At 44.9% G+C, this 14,665-nt stretch overlaps 2 protein-coding genes across 7 annotated transcripts; both read right to left on the reverse strand.

The window, feature by feature from the left end:
- Positions 1 to 1,203: 1,203 nt before the first annotated feature.
- LOC112203290 lies at positions 1,204 to 4,308 on the reverse strand. Its single transcript, XM_024344279.1, has 4 exons — positions 4,110 to 4,308; positions 2,024 to 3,458; positions 1,563 to 1,615; positions 1,204 to 1,316 (listed from the first exon to the last, which is right to left on the reverse strand). Exons 1-4 carry the CDS (start codon positions 4,306 to 4,308, stop codon positions 1,204 to 1,206), a joined length of 1,800 nt encoding a protein of 599 aa, XP_024200047.1.
- A 1,247-nt stretch (positions 4,309 to 5,555) lies between these two features.
- On the reverse strand, positions 5,556 to 10,336 carry LOC112166133. Of its 6 annotated transcripts, none has more exons than XM_040506851.1 (7): positions 10,217 to 10,336; positions 10,021 to 10,077; positions 9,847 to 9,934; positions 9,699 to 9,763; positions 9,477 to 9,583; positions 8,405 to 8,470; positions 5,556 to 8,254 (listed from the first exon to the last, which is right to left on the reverse strand). In XM_040506851.1, the coding sequence occupies exon 7, from the start codon at positions 7,143 to 7,145 to the stop codon at positions 5,586 to 5,588; it is 1,560 nt and encodes a 519-aa protein (XP_040362785.1). In that variant the 5' UTR covers positions 7,146 to 8,254; positions 8,405 to 8,470; positions 9,477 to 9,583; positions 9,699 to 9,763; positions 9,847 to 9,934; positions 10,021 to 10,077; positions 10,217 to 10,336; the 3' UTR covers positions 5,556 to 5,585. The 6 variants fall into 6 exon arrangements, 5 of the variants coding, with proteins under 5 accessions (XP_040362785.1, XP_040362783.1, XP_040362782.1 ...); XM_040506849.1 differs by having other exon boundaries at positions 9,710 to 9,763; positions 9,847 to 9,940; XM_040506848.1 differs by having other exon boundaries at positions 9,847 to 9,940.
- Between the last annotated feature and the right edge of the window lie 4,329 nt (positions 10,337 to 14,665).

The following is a 14,665-nucleotide window of genomic DNA, read 5'->3' on the forward strand; positions in this document are numbered from 1 at the left end:
AATCTCAGGTTCAACGGCATGTCTTTGGTCTCTGGAAATCCGGATGGAATTCGCCGGTTTCAGTTAGGCCGAAGAACACGCCACTCTCCTAACGCGGCGGAACCAGATTCTGAGGGATCCATCTCCTCCGATTGTCCGCGTGGAGCAGGAGGGAGAGAGGCGGAAGGCCACTTTGAGGCCGACCGTTCTTCTTCGGCGGTCTACCTCCGAGGCCCGACTACGAGGCTTCCGTTTTTCCCTTGGAGGTAGATGTGGTTGTGAGTAGCGCTCGCTCTGGAGACCATCTCCATCCCGGAGGATAATCACCTGGAAGGAATATGATGGATTATTCCCTTCCCTCTTCCTCCGGTACAGATGATAGCAGCTGCGACTCAGATCGGAGGAGGATGTGGGTGGAGAGAGGAAGAGCACCAGCGGTACTGCCCACATCTTCCTTGCCGCAACCAGATCCGGAACCTTTTAAAATCTGTGTCTCTTACGATTTTCAGAGCCACATTTGGCCTTATAATTGCAAGTGTAACCATGTTGATCTGTTTCTTTGTACTGTCTTTGGCCGCAAAGCCACTTTATGAATGCATGTTTCTGAGTATAGACTGAAAATATTGTTATAAAATAAGGCCTCGTGTACAGGCCATCATGTATATTCTCAACACGCATTGTCAAGAAAAGAATTACAACGAAAGGACATAATCAAAAATAAAAAATAAGGCCGGAAATAATCCAAAATAAAAAATAAGGCCCCAACAAGGCCTGAATGTATAGAGTGTTGCCCCCCTAGTGTTCATAGGCGGAGCAAACACATGAGACTAAGGCCACAAAAGAAGGCCTGAACATGGCGATGATGCGAGCAGACGAAAACTATGGTTGCCCCCCAGTCTGGGACGAAGGTTGATTCGGTGGATCTTCGAACTCCCAAATACTAGGGTAATATTTCTTCAGGAACTGTCCATTGATGGGGTTGCGATGGATTTCGCCATCCAAATCTTTGAGGTGAAAAGCCCCGCGTTCCAAAATGCGGTGAACAACAAAGGGTCCTTCCCAGCGTGGAGTCCATTTACCGCGACCGGTCAACTTCTTGCCAAAGGGCAAAACAGCTTTCCAAACAAGGTCCCCCTCTTTGTAACTAAGACCACGCGTCCTTTTATCGTAGGCGCGGGCGATACGCTGTTTTTCCATCACTAAATTATCCAAAGCCGCTAAGTGCTACTCGCTCAAGTCTTCGTGTTCTTGCCACATCGCCTGGACATAATCTTCACCTATCGAGTGATGTTGATCTTGCACGCGTAAGGAATGAACGTTGATTTCCAAGGGTAAAACTGCATCATGACCGAACATTAGTGCATAAGGAGTCGTAGCAGTGGGAGTCCTTTTGGAGGTGCGATAAACCCATAATGTCTCATATAACGTATCGTGCCACTGTCGAGGGTTTTCAACTAGCATCTTCTTAAGGAGGGTAATAATAATCTTGTTACTGGCTTCCGCTTGACCGTTGGACTGAGCATAATATGGAGTGCTGTGAACGAACTGGATGCCCAAGTCGTTGACAAGTGTCTCCACCTCACCTCCCATGAATGCTGCCCCCCTGTCGGACACAAGCACCTCAGGGATACCAAACCTGCAGATGATGTTACGAAATATGAACTGGCGGATGGTGGCACCGGAAGCCTCTTTCAAAGGTTCGGCTTCGACCCACTTGGTGAAGAAGTCAGTAGCCACAATGATAAACTTATGTTGGAGAGAAGAATGGGGGCGAATCATCCCAATCAAGTCCAATGCCCAGCCTCGCGCAGGCCAAGGCTTAATTATAGGTTGCATGGGAATATTAGGGATATGCTGGACTAGACCATGTGCCTGACAGTCTTGGCATCCTTTGGCGAAAGCGATACAATCCTTCAAAATACTGGGCCAATAGTATCCATGTCTTCTGATGAGCCAACACATCTTAGGTCCCGCTTGATGGGCTCCACATATCCCTGTATGCGCTTCACGCATTAATCGTTTTGCTTCGCGGCCATAGACACACCGGAAGTCTATGCCATCTTCCCCACGTCGTCGCAGCTCATCACCCCTGAGGAAGTAGTTTAAGGCGAGAAAATGAATCTTCCTGTCGGCTGTGGGGGTTGGTCGCTTGAGGTAATCGATCAATGGGATGCGCCAATCAACATCAATAGGTTCTAGTACCGCGACAACTGGATCATCAGGCGGATCGGGTCGCGCGAGCCATGAAGGTAGTGTGCGACGCTCGACTTTCAGAATACGTTCTCGAACCCCATATTTCAATGTAATCCATGTGGCCAGTTGAGCGAGCTCATTGGCTGCGAAATTGCGCTCGCGAGGAATGTACTCCAAATCCACGTCATCAAATTGATCTAGAAGCTCAATGGCGCGAGTCAAATATGGTACGAGTAAGCAGCTTGCGCATCTGTATTTCTCTTGAAGTTGATTTATCACGAGCTGAGAGTCGCCGCGGATCTGAACATCTCGCACTCCCAATTCTAGTAAGACTTCTAGCCCGATAATAAGGGCCTCATACTCTGTCTGGTTGTTCGTACATTTAAACTCCAGTTGGAAAGAATAAGAGAAAAGATCGCCTGCTGGATTCTCCAGGACAATCCCTGCCCCTACTAATGTTTCAGTTCTTGAGCCATAAAAAAACAACACCCATGGTTGCAAGGAGACTGTGGCTTGATACCATACTGCGTACTCTGGGATGCGCGCCAAATCTGGCCGAGTCGTAGTTGCGGTTGCTATCTCTAACTCCTTCATTACGGGTATATCCAATGTAGGATGATGCGCCAGAAAGTCCGCAATGGCCTGACCCTTGATAGCCTTTTGAGGTACATACTGTAGGGAAAATTCAGAAAGGGCTAGTACCCATTTGCCAATGCGGCCTCTCAAAATAGGCCGCGACAACATGTATTTGACCAGGTCGGTTTGAGCGATGATGCAGGTAGTAAAGGATAACATGTAGTGCCGCAACTTGCACGCTGAGAAATACAAGGTAAGACACAGCTTTTCCATAGGAGAGTACCTTGTCTCGCAATCCGTCAGTGTCCGGCTGAGGTAGAAAATGGCGTGCTCGACACCTCCCTCATCATCCTGGGCAAGTAGACTGCCGATGGAAGCCTCAGCTGCCGAGATATATAACTTCAATGGGAATCCGGCCCTTGGAGGAACCAACACTGGCGGGCTCGCCGGGTAGGTCTTAATTCTGTCGAAAGCCTCTTGATGTTTAGGCTCCCATACGAACTCGTTCTGCCCTTGTAACTTCAGCAATGGCGAGAAGGGCTGGATTTTACCTACAGAGTTAGAGATGAAGCGTCTCAGGAAATTGATCTTACCCAACAAACGCTGTAATTCCTTCTTCGTTCGCGGGGGAGACGCGTTGATGACTGCGCTCGCCTTGTCTTCAGGGACCTCAATTCCTCGCTGATGGACGATGAATCCCAGAAAATCTCCTGCTTGAACCCCAAAAACACATTTAGCGGGATTCATCTTGAGCTTGTGTCGTCGCATTCGCTCGAACACCTTTCTGAGATCTGCGATGTGGTCCCCTCTCTGCCGAGATTTCACAACTACGTCATCAATGTAAACCTCCAAAATCTTCTCCAGGATATCATGGAAGATCAGGTTCATGGCTCTCTGATATGTTGCGCCAGCATTCTTCAGTCCAAAGGGCATGACCACATATTCAAAAACGCCCGCGAATCCGGGACACCGGAAAGCGGTTTTATGTCTGTCCTCTTCAGCGACCGGAATTTGGTGATATCCTGCGGTGCCATCCATGAAGGACAACAATTCATGTCCTACTACGGCGTATACCAACATATCCGCGACCAACATGGGGTAAACATCTTTAGGTGTAGCGAGGTTAAGGTCTCTGTAATCTACGCAGACCCTCATCTTGCCATTCTTCTTGCGAACGGGCACTATATTAGATAGCCACTGATTGTATTTGGCGACCTTGATAATGCCTGACTTATGCATCTTTTCGACTTCTTCCTTGACGAGGACTTGGGTTTCTGAATTCATTCTTCACGGCTCTTGTTTGACGGGCCTCTTGTCAGGGATTATTGGTAGTTGATGACAAACCAAGTCCGCTGACAGGCCGGGCATGTCTTCGTACTTCTCCGTGAAGCAATCTTTGAACTCTAGTAACAAATCAGTGAGCCTCTGTTTCTCGCTAGGCTCTAGGTAGGCACTGATAATCACTTTCATAGGCTCATCTGCTGTTCCCAGATTGACTTTCTCGGTAGGGTCTCTGACTTTAGGAGGCGTATCGTCCAATGCCGCCGGCGCAAGCTGCATATCTATTTCATCTTCTCGCCATGATCAGAAAACTCTTCATTGACGACCTCTAAGGTCGCGACTCGATCGTAGGCCTCTTTTTCCACTAAATATGATGACAGTCGTTCGTATAACGAGTGGAAGGCCTCTATTCCTTCCTCTAAGAGGTCGTAATCCATTAATCATTCAGGGGTTTGGGCACAGCGTGGCCAGACCTCTCTAAGCCTTCTTTTACGAGCGTAAGCCCCCACTGTGCCAATTCAGAGGCTGTCACCCCTGTGGGGCGGCCTTTGTCGTCGATGCCACTGACCTGCAATGGAGTGATAGGCTCCAAATAGTACCTGGCATCTACATAATTCGCGGAGACTGGGAATGGACGAGGATCCACTTTGATCACCTCAGCTTTATCTGTCTCCCTGTTCCACATAATCAGCTCTTGATGAAGAGTTAACGGCACACAGTAACTTCTGTGGATCCAGTCACTACCCAGAATAGTGCTGTAGGCCGCATAACAATCTGTTACAAAGAAAGCATAAACTCCCTCTGCTGGACCAACCTTAATGCGTAAGAAAAGCAATCCTAAAGTCTTTGTTACGGTCCTCGCGAAATTTTTGAGCATGAGAGAGGTAGACTGGATTTTCTCCCTCTTGATCCCGAGCAAGTGCATGGTCCTGGTAGTGACGACATTAACGGCGGCATCGGTATCAATCATGATCTTACTAATTTTGGTACCGCCCACCTCTGCTGTGACATATAGGGGTCTCATGTGTTGGACCATAGCAGGCGTTGGCTTAGTGAAGCTCATGAAGGGCCCTTTGTTCTAGGCATCCTCTGTCTCATGAAGGCCTGCTTCTTTCACAGGTGTCGTGGCTGCCGATGTGATCTGCAAAGGCTGCACATTCCCTTCCTCGACTTCCACACAATCCTGAGCAGCGACCGGTAGTGCAAATCTCGCAGGGAGCACGTAAACCATGTTGCAGGATGCGTCAGTCATATCAGTCTCCTCCGCGTCATCTTCCAGGTTAAGCTTGGGTTCCTCGACAGGGGTATCGGCATGGAACTGCTTAGCCAAGCAATCCACCAGTGATCCTTCTGTAAGGCCTTTTACCTCGCATTGCTCATGTTCCCGTACCTTGGAAGCCTGCTTAGGGGCTTCCGGCTTCGTTTCCCTTGCCATGCACTCATCTGGGGCAGCGACGACTACACTCTGGACCTTTTTTGGTCTCCACTGTAAGGTGTCGGCTATCTTGTCCTTGCCCCCCAGTTTGTCAAAGACCAAAGATTTGGCTTCCGGTTCGTCACGAAATAACCTGCGCCTGACATGTGGTCGCCGAGTTGGCGAGCTCTCCTTTTGAGCTGGCGGAGGTGTTAGACTCAGTAATCCTGCAAAAAACACTGGGCTTAGATGCCCCTGTTAGTGAACTTGCTTGTTTGCTAAGGCTGCAGGGAGCCATTAACGGTTTAGCAGCTAATGCCTCCATTTCTCTTTGATACTGCTCAGGTGACTTGACCAGTTGTGAAGGTTTAATCAGGCCCTGATCCAGGGCCTCTAGCGCGCACTTGGCTTCCCCAAACATGCGCTGCAGTTTTCTCTTCCTCGAAGTACTTATTTCCATTGCCTTTCCCTTTTCCCTGGTGTACCATTTACCTTCCTTGACGGTGGCTGCTAGCGCAGGTGGGATGTAGGGCTTGGTCAACACGTCTTTGTGCTTGTTCGTAGCCTTCTCTTCTTGTTTCCAATCAACCGCGGCTGCCCTCAGTCTCTTGAACAAATTAGAGTCCTTCGGGGAAGGCGGTGACTCCATCTTCTCTTTGTCTCTTGGACTAGAAGGTTGATAGTTTCGCGATGACGAAGCCCACTTGATGGGCTGTAGCGAACCAAAGCGAAATGTTTGCTCGACCTCTTCATGCGACACTTGAATGCCACACTCCTCTTTGCATCGCGAGCATAGAACCACAGGCGAGGCTTGATCGGTTAGTTTAGCTTTCCCCTTTTCAGGTGTCTCGTCCGTGGCTGGCTTCCCATCGCGCTCTTCAGTCCTCGCATCCGAGGTCGGTTTCCTCTGATTCTGCTTGGTCCAGTTTACCTCGACCATATTGATCCCAGTATCAGGAAAGGGGTCCAGGTCCACTAGCGCTGCCGCCGTGACTGGAGCTTCCACCTGCAAACTGCCATTATTAAGCCATACCTGAATATTGTCTTTGAGCTTCACACAGTCCGCGGTGTTGTGATTCCATAGGTTGTGAAACTTGCAGTACTTCTTCCCTTTTAGCTGTTCTGGTCGAGGAAAGGGTCCAAAATCAGTCTTCACCATCTTTGCGGCGATCATTTCGTCTAGAATCTCATGCGCCTTGTTGGCATCATATGTATATGTCGCCAACTCAGGTTTGGTGAAGGCCACCGACTTGAGCTTGACAGGTTCCTTGGAAATTTTCAGTTGCTTCAAGGCTAGATTCTTTTTCCCAGTTAACTCGTAGGCAGCAATATCATTCTTCTCTTCCTCGTCGTCATCCTGGACCACTTCTTCATTGTTATGATGGTAATAAGGGTCATAGGTAGCCGGCTGGTAGCTCAGGGCCGCCACGGTACGATGTTTTCCTGGTACGTATGTCCCTCTGGATGCATTCTTCCTTGTGTCTGTTTCTCTGAGGAGATGTTCGAAGCTGCCCACCTCTGTGATGAGTTCTCCCATTGACTGGATCATGCTGCCATGTTGCTTCTTTCGTTGACGCGGTTCCAAACCCTTGACCGCCAGCTTGACGAGCTGTTTCTCAGGCAGGATGACATTCAGCTTGGCTTTCTGGATCTGAAAGCGCTGAAGGTAGGCCATAGCTGACTCTGTAGGCTGCTGGGCCATCTAGATGAGAGAAGCCAAGTCCACCTCAGGCTCGATAGTTCAGAAAGTTTCTCGGAAAAGCATTTCCATTGCAGGCCAATCCGCCACTGTTCCTGGTCGAAGCTTGGAAAACCATCTGAAAGCGGCTCCTGAAAGAGAAGTACCAAAGATCCTGCATTTGAGGATATCATCATTCTGGTACTAGCCACATTGTACCCTAAACCTGGCCAGATGTGTCGCCGCATCCTCAGTGTCTTCCCCTGAAAAAGTAGAAAATATAATATTCTTATAGCCCCTGGGAAAAGGTGTGAGCATGATATGTGGTGGGAAAGGTCCCTCATAGACCCCATCCGACTGGGTCCTAGGGTTAGCCAACCTGATCATCTCCTCTACCTCATCACGTCTTACATATTCTGGACCCGGAGGAGGAGGTGGTGTCGCCACAGTCTGGCGAGTAGCCTGCACAGGTATTGTTTGGTTTACAGTCGACGGCCCCTCTCTGACGTGTACAACGCAGGTGGTAGCCTGTTGCTGAAGAGTCACTGCTGGCATAGGTGTCTCCTTTGACAAAGCTGTTATCTTAATCGGGTTGCCAGAATTAGGGGTGGATTCGGTTCACTTCGGTTCGGTTTTGGCCAAAACCGAAAACCAAACTGATTAGAACTTCAGTTCGGTTCGGTTTTGTATTTTTTAGAGATTAAAACCGAAAACCGACCGAACCGAGCGGTTCGGTTCAAGTTCGGATTTTTTTTTTTCAAAGGTTTTTTTTTTTTCAAATAAAAATTATTTAATAATGATGTCTTTTTCTAGGCCTGTTTGATAGTTGTTACATTTTTTTTTATCTTTTTGCTGGCCTTTTAGGCCCCTTACTTACCCGGAAAAAAAAAAAACAAAAAAAGCAAAAACAAAAACAAAAACAAAAATACTCATCTACTTACAAAACTTACTTTGGAAATTAGGAAAAATCAAGGCCATTGGAGCCTTTTTGATAGAAAAAAATTAGGAATCAAGGCCATTGGAGCCTTTTTGATATGAAGGAAAGAAAAAAAAAGCTTCTAAATACACTATCTAGAAGTATATCCTGAAATAGCTGCACTTGGAATGTAACTTTTGATAATTGGTTATGTTGCCTGCAAAGTGAGACAAAAAAATGATTTTGCCAAAATACATTAGACAAAGAGGAAGTTGTGACCTGACAGGCTTCAAGAGCTATACGATCTTGGTACAAAATTGCTTCTTGAAAACCCACAACATAAATAATTAAAGGATGGAAAGATTACCTCAGAAACTTTATGATTTATATCACAAGACTTCCAGGGTTGAGGTTCCAGCACAAGAATGTCACCCTGTTCATAAGGAAAAGAATAACTCAACTTCATTAGAAAGACTCCCTAGTACTGAACTGTTAGAGAGATTTATCCTCTTGCTGATATAATATAAACCATAACCTTCCACTACTCAAACAAATCAAAGGGAAATGGAAAGATCTAACTTTGATTGAAGGGGATGGGGTAAATGTTCTTTTACAACTAGACGTGTAAGTGCTACGAAAGATGAATTGGGAAATCATAAACAAGAAAAAGCAAATCCAAAGCTATTAGCAGGTGAATAATTAATGATCCAGAGCCAGAGAAAGGAGAAGAAGAAGAATGAAAAAATGCAAAAGTATTATTTTCATGCTTGAGAGTGCCTTTGAAACAACTACACATCCCTTATCTAAGGGAAGACTTGGATGTTTATACTTTATAACTTCCAGAGTCTTAAGACGGGAGTTCTTATATGTAATACACATCATACCATGTACAATGAGATGCTGGCAGTACAATACACATACTCGCTGCACACAGTTTCTCTCACATTATGCAACACATAGGCATCCAAAATTTTTGTTTTTCTGATACAAACTATTAAGAAGTACCAGAGCAAAACAATAACCGATGAATATGCAAGCCAATTTTGCATATGCCATGGTAGTTTGTGACTATGATATTAAAGACGTGTAAGTGCTTCCAACATATTATAATTCAAATCTTTGTTTAAGCACTTAACAAGCAAATTTGGGATTGTATAGTAAAGAAAAGATAACATTACTTCTTATTACTGACCTTCTCAATAGCACGCCACACTAATATAAATATTTCTCATTACTTCAATTTCATATATATACACATACAGAGACATTTATCAAAATTTAGAAGCAATATATCCCAAAAGCACATGACCTGTAATGTAACCGAAGGCAAGGCTAACAATGACATTTACAGATAATGACAAATTCAAGGTCATACCAAATCATAGCATGCTACACACAAGGAGGAATAAATAAAGAAAACAACAAAATGGAAGGATGACCTAGTTCCCAGGAATTTCATGGAATCAGCTGAAAAAGTCATGTCGGAGATGTAATCCTCCTAAGCATTAAAGGAATTGCAGCAAGATAGTTGTCTGGTATCCCATATCTGAAAAATGAACAAAGGCAAAGCCACAAAGGAATGATAATTAGGGAAAACAAAACAAAATAGAACACAACAAAGGCAAAGGAACCACAAGTCATAGAAAATAATAGAAAATAACCTTAATACAACCTTCATCATCTCCAAAGGCATTAGTAGATGCGGTCAAGTTTATAACCTTAATCCCTGCATCACATGAAGATATGATTGTTCAGAATATAACCAAAATGAGCACTCTTGAATACCGATTAAGAAGAGCAGAGAGAGACTCCTGAGCATTTCCAAGACGATCGATAGCAGAACCAGTTTCCACATCCGTTGCAAGAATTGTATGGTCTGGTGACCTCGTCAAAATGGCTATCCCTAAATCGTAATCAACATATTCTGAGATCAAAACTCAAAAATCCAAAACCAAACAACTCATATCACAAATTAACACTCACCATGTAGTCGGTGGTAATGAATGGATCGCTATCAGCGACAAGCTCAACATCGTCCCTCTGTAGGGCAACCATTTCATTTTCGTCAGATCAAAAACAAACAAACAAAAAGATCAAAAACCGAACACCAAATCTCAGATCTAGATACAAGATCTGTAACCAAAACAACGAAAAATAATAAGAGAGCTAAACTAATTACCCATGGTAATTGATTGAAGATTTGAAGAGAGTAGAAAGAGAGTTTTGGTTTTGTTTGTTCGATTTGAGGAGGAAGAGGAGAGTTGTTGCTGGGCTTCGCAAGGAGAACAGAAGACTAAAGAGAGGCTGGAGTCAACTGAGAGGTATTTATATCGCGACTCCTTAGGGTTTCTGTCTTAAACTCAAAAACGACGTCGTTTAAGGAAATTCGGTTTGGTTCGGTTTTTTCGGTTTTTTGACACCCAAAAACCGAAAATTGAACCGAACCGGTTCGGTTCAGTTCGGTTTTCTTTCGGTTCGGCCCTTTTCCGCTCGGTTTTTTTCGGTTTTCAGTTTCGCGAGCCCACCCCTAGCCAGAATGGTCAATCCCGTAATAACTTCCTGGCAGTTCCTGGTATACATTTTCTGCCCCGTCGTTGTCGTACTGAACGAGCGTAGCAGAGTTGGACGTAGTACCCCCAACTTTCGAGGCCTGATGCTTCTGTCTGGTGGCCTGTCCGCTTGACGAGGTAGTCTTTTCCTTGCTGCCGCCTATAACCAGGGCTTGCTCTTTATTTCTCAGTGGTGTAGTAGCATCAATAGCGGAGGGAGAGGCAGTATTGCTGCTAGTCCTCTCCCGCTGATTTGGCGGCACATACTTGCCCGAACCAGATGGCTGGCCAAGAGATCCAAGGATAGCGTTAGGATCCCCTAAAGCCTTGTTCAACACTTCTCTCGCTTGGTTCAATTCTGCTCTTTGCATGGCCACCTCGGTTGCGAGGTTAGCGCCATCCTTGAGAAGACCCGCCATATCTGATGCGGTCTGCTTGGATTGGTTCGTGATAGCCTCCATGATTTCTCTTTGGCACTGATTCTGCTCGCTAGCGATACCCGTGGCATGAGTCCTTACTGCATTTTCTGATTGTGCGATCTGCTGTCTAGTATCTTCTGCATGTCGGGTAATGCGCTGATCTAGTTCGCGTATGAGCTGATCTGTCCTTGCGGTCTCCCTTTCGAAATCAGCGGCTATCTTCTTGCGATGATTTTCAATGTTCTCCATGATGATCACGAATCTTACCTCGGAGGTTGCTCCCTCTGGAATAGGCTTCGCAACGAAAGCCTCTCTTACTCCACTCTCCACTGTGGTAGTGACAGTGGTGGGGATAACAGGCTCGCTGGCCTGATTGGTAGTGACACTCCGACCCTCGGTAGTAGTCGGGTGATTCTCCTCCCGTTCAGTTGACATGCTGGGTGATTGGGAATGACGAGAGAATCTTTGAGTCACTTGTTCTTCAGAAAGACCACTACAGTCCACGCGAGAATGCGGTCTGTAACTGGAGGTCTTATGCTTTGAGCAGTTAGCGTAAACCTTTTGGTAAGGGTTTTCGCTAGACTTCCTAATGGTTATGTTCACGAAAAGACACTATTGCGGGTCCTACTGGGCGTGCCAAAATGTTTGGCTCCAAAACCAGTTGGCGTGCAAACTGTCTCTTTTGAGCGTGTGCGCAGGCGTGCCAGCACCGTGGGGTGCAGTCGTCAGGGTGTCCCTTGACCTGACTTCTCGAATCAAGCGCTGTGGACTAGGAGAGCACCAACCTCGTCACAAGGCTCTTTTCCTTGCCTTTCGGAAAAGGACTTCTTTGCCTTACGCGGGTAAGGGCTTTGGTTGTGGTCTCTTCGCGTTCACCGTATCGATACTTAGTGTTGTAGACTAAGCAGAGCAATCACTGGGAAGTTGTGAGAAAGCACAGGGTTTTCTAAAGTGTGACTTTGGCTTCGCTGGGTTGCGAGGGCATTACCCTTGCTTCGCTGGTAGTATCGGTGGCAGTAGCACTAGCAGTCGGCTCTTGGAGGGACTAGGACTGGAAGTACGGTCGCCGGGTTTCAACAAGGTTGAAGGTTTGCTCCGGGGAGGCTTTGTAATCGCTGGGATTGACTGATTGTAGAGAGGTCTTTTACTTTGCCGCTTAACGCTATATTTATACACCTAGGGTTTCGACTGCTCCTTGCCTTAGAAGGATTATTAATTGAAGTTTCCTATTCAATCTCTGCTACTCGATCCCAATAAGGTTTCGTCTGCCTTATGGAACACGGAATGGGCGAAGCCATACCCCAAACCCAAGTAGGTTTATTTTTGGGCCGCAGGTATCGGCCCACTGGATCAAATCCACAAAAGGATCTTGCCAAAATTACTTTTGGGCTCAAACACCTCGAACAGAACTGTAAGTATCATTCAGCCCCATTAGAAATTGCATGAGTCTTTGTTTCTCGTCTTGAGAGACCGATGCATATGCCTTACGAACTGTTGGTAAAAGAATCATAGAAGGATTTGACCGCGAACGGAACTGTAAGTATCATTCAGCCCCATTAGAAATTGCATGAGTCTTTGTTGTTCTGCCTGTGGTCCATGAGATGTCTCTGAATAGGTAGCTAATTCATCCCATAGACCTTTCAATTTTGTATAATAAGTTGAGACTGACATCTGCTCTTGTCGGAGACAAGCAATTTCTCTCTAGATCTCAAAGATTCGCGGAGCGTTACCTTGAGAGAATCGCTCACGAAGGTCTTCCCAGACTTCGTGAGCGGTAGGATAGTAGATGACACTATCGGTGATTTCTAGATCAATAGTGTTGATGAGCCATGAATGAACCATATCGTTACAATGCGACCAAGTCGCATAGCCTTCTGGGTCTGTTTCTTCTGAGGGAGCCTGTATTGTGCCTTTCACAAAACCTAGCTTGTTCTTGGAATTCAAGGCTAGAGTCATAGCCCATTTCCATCCCGCATAATTATCTCCATTCAGGGGTTTATAGACAAGAACCAACCCTGGATGATATGAGTGATGGGTGTAATAGGGATTAGAGAGGTCAGATTTTGACATCTCAGATGTAGGAGGATTGAAAGAGTCAGCCTGTGATTTTCCGTGATCTTTTGGTGATGGGATATCATTTTTTCCCATGTTGGTTGGAACGGTGAAGGAATGAAGACTAGGATGCACAAGAAGTTAGAGTGCAGCAGATGAAAAGAGTCAGGATCTGGTCCTGCTCTGATACCATGAAAAAAGGAGAAAACGATAGGCTGAAGTTATGATATTCATTGATACAAAAACGTATATAAGAGGTGATTACAATCAATCCCTACAAGTCAGGAACCCATTTACAACCTAAGTTACATACTAGGAAAGTTACAACTATTGCACAGCTTACATATAGAAGGATCTGATATAATGCAAAAGATATGACAGATTAGTTTCCTTACAAAACAGAGCTGTGAATCTAAGCACTTGGAATAACATGATTGACTGTAATATCTTTCACCATTTTAGGTTTGAGATATTTGACCGAAAAATCTTCCTTCAAGATAAAGGCAACCATTCCAAATATCTTCAACGTACTTCAAGATGGGACAAAGACTCAAGATACAACTTGTAGGGTGTTTTGAAAAAGATTAGCCAACAAAATGTTATATCCAACATTCCGCTTCCAATTCAGCAGTTCATGAGAGACTGATTAACAGTAATCAGTCTGTTCCTGTTTAACTAGACTTAAGAAAGAAACTGAGATGAGACTAGATTTAAAATTTTTCTTTTAAAAAAAAAAGAAAAGAAAAGAATAAACAGAAAACAAGATATATAAGTTTTATCCCTTAATAACCCACAGGGTACACTACTACAAAAATTGCATCACACAACGGTGGAAATCTGTTGTGTGATGTGGACCATGTCTGTCGTCTATCTCGATGTTGTGTGATGAGCACACTCACACAACGGTGTTTCACCGTTGTGTGAATATCATAGGCACAACGCAATGCTTAAAACCGTTGCACCAATTCTACGCATGCCAATGCCAGAAATTGGATGCGGCGCATTCAATTGTTGTGTCGATGTGGTCAGACAACAGAAGTAAGTAGGGACCGTTGTTGGTTAACTTCTCACACAACAGAAAAATAACACTCAGACAACGAAAGTAATATCATACTGTTATTGGTTAACTTATCATACAACAGAAAAATATGAACATGTTGTGTGAGTACTAATGAGACAACAAAATTTTATAGGGACCGTTGTGTGATTTAACATTGGACAACTGATATCTATTTGTTCTGTTGTGTGAGTATTAATGAGACGACAAAATTTTACCGGTACCGTTGTGTGATTAAAATTGATTTGTTGTGTGATACGATGTATGCGTATTCATACTACGTAATATAATTGATTGTTATTTGATTATTTTTTGTTCTTTACCTGAAATATTTACTCAAAAATAATGCACAATATAAGATTTAGGCATTGAAATACTCTAATTCAACCATCCAATGTACCAAAAGAGGTAGCATTCATGTATCCATCCATACCATAAAACCAAAAAGAAGACATTCTTGCTAGCTTGATGGCTGCTGCATCCTAGCTAATTACAATGAAAGATAGCAAAAGCTGATACAATATCATTATTCCAAAAAATACACATGCTGG

The sequence above is a fragment of the Rosa chinensis genome, chromosome 5 (genome assembly GCF_002994745.2).
Source record: "Rosa chinensis cultivar Old Blush chromosome 5, RchiOBHm-V2, whole genome shotgun sequence".
Taxonomy (NCBI): domain Eukaryota; kingdom Viridiplantae; phylum Streptophyta; class Magnoliopsida; order Rosales; family Rosaceae; genus Rosa; species Rosa chinensis.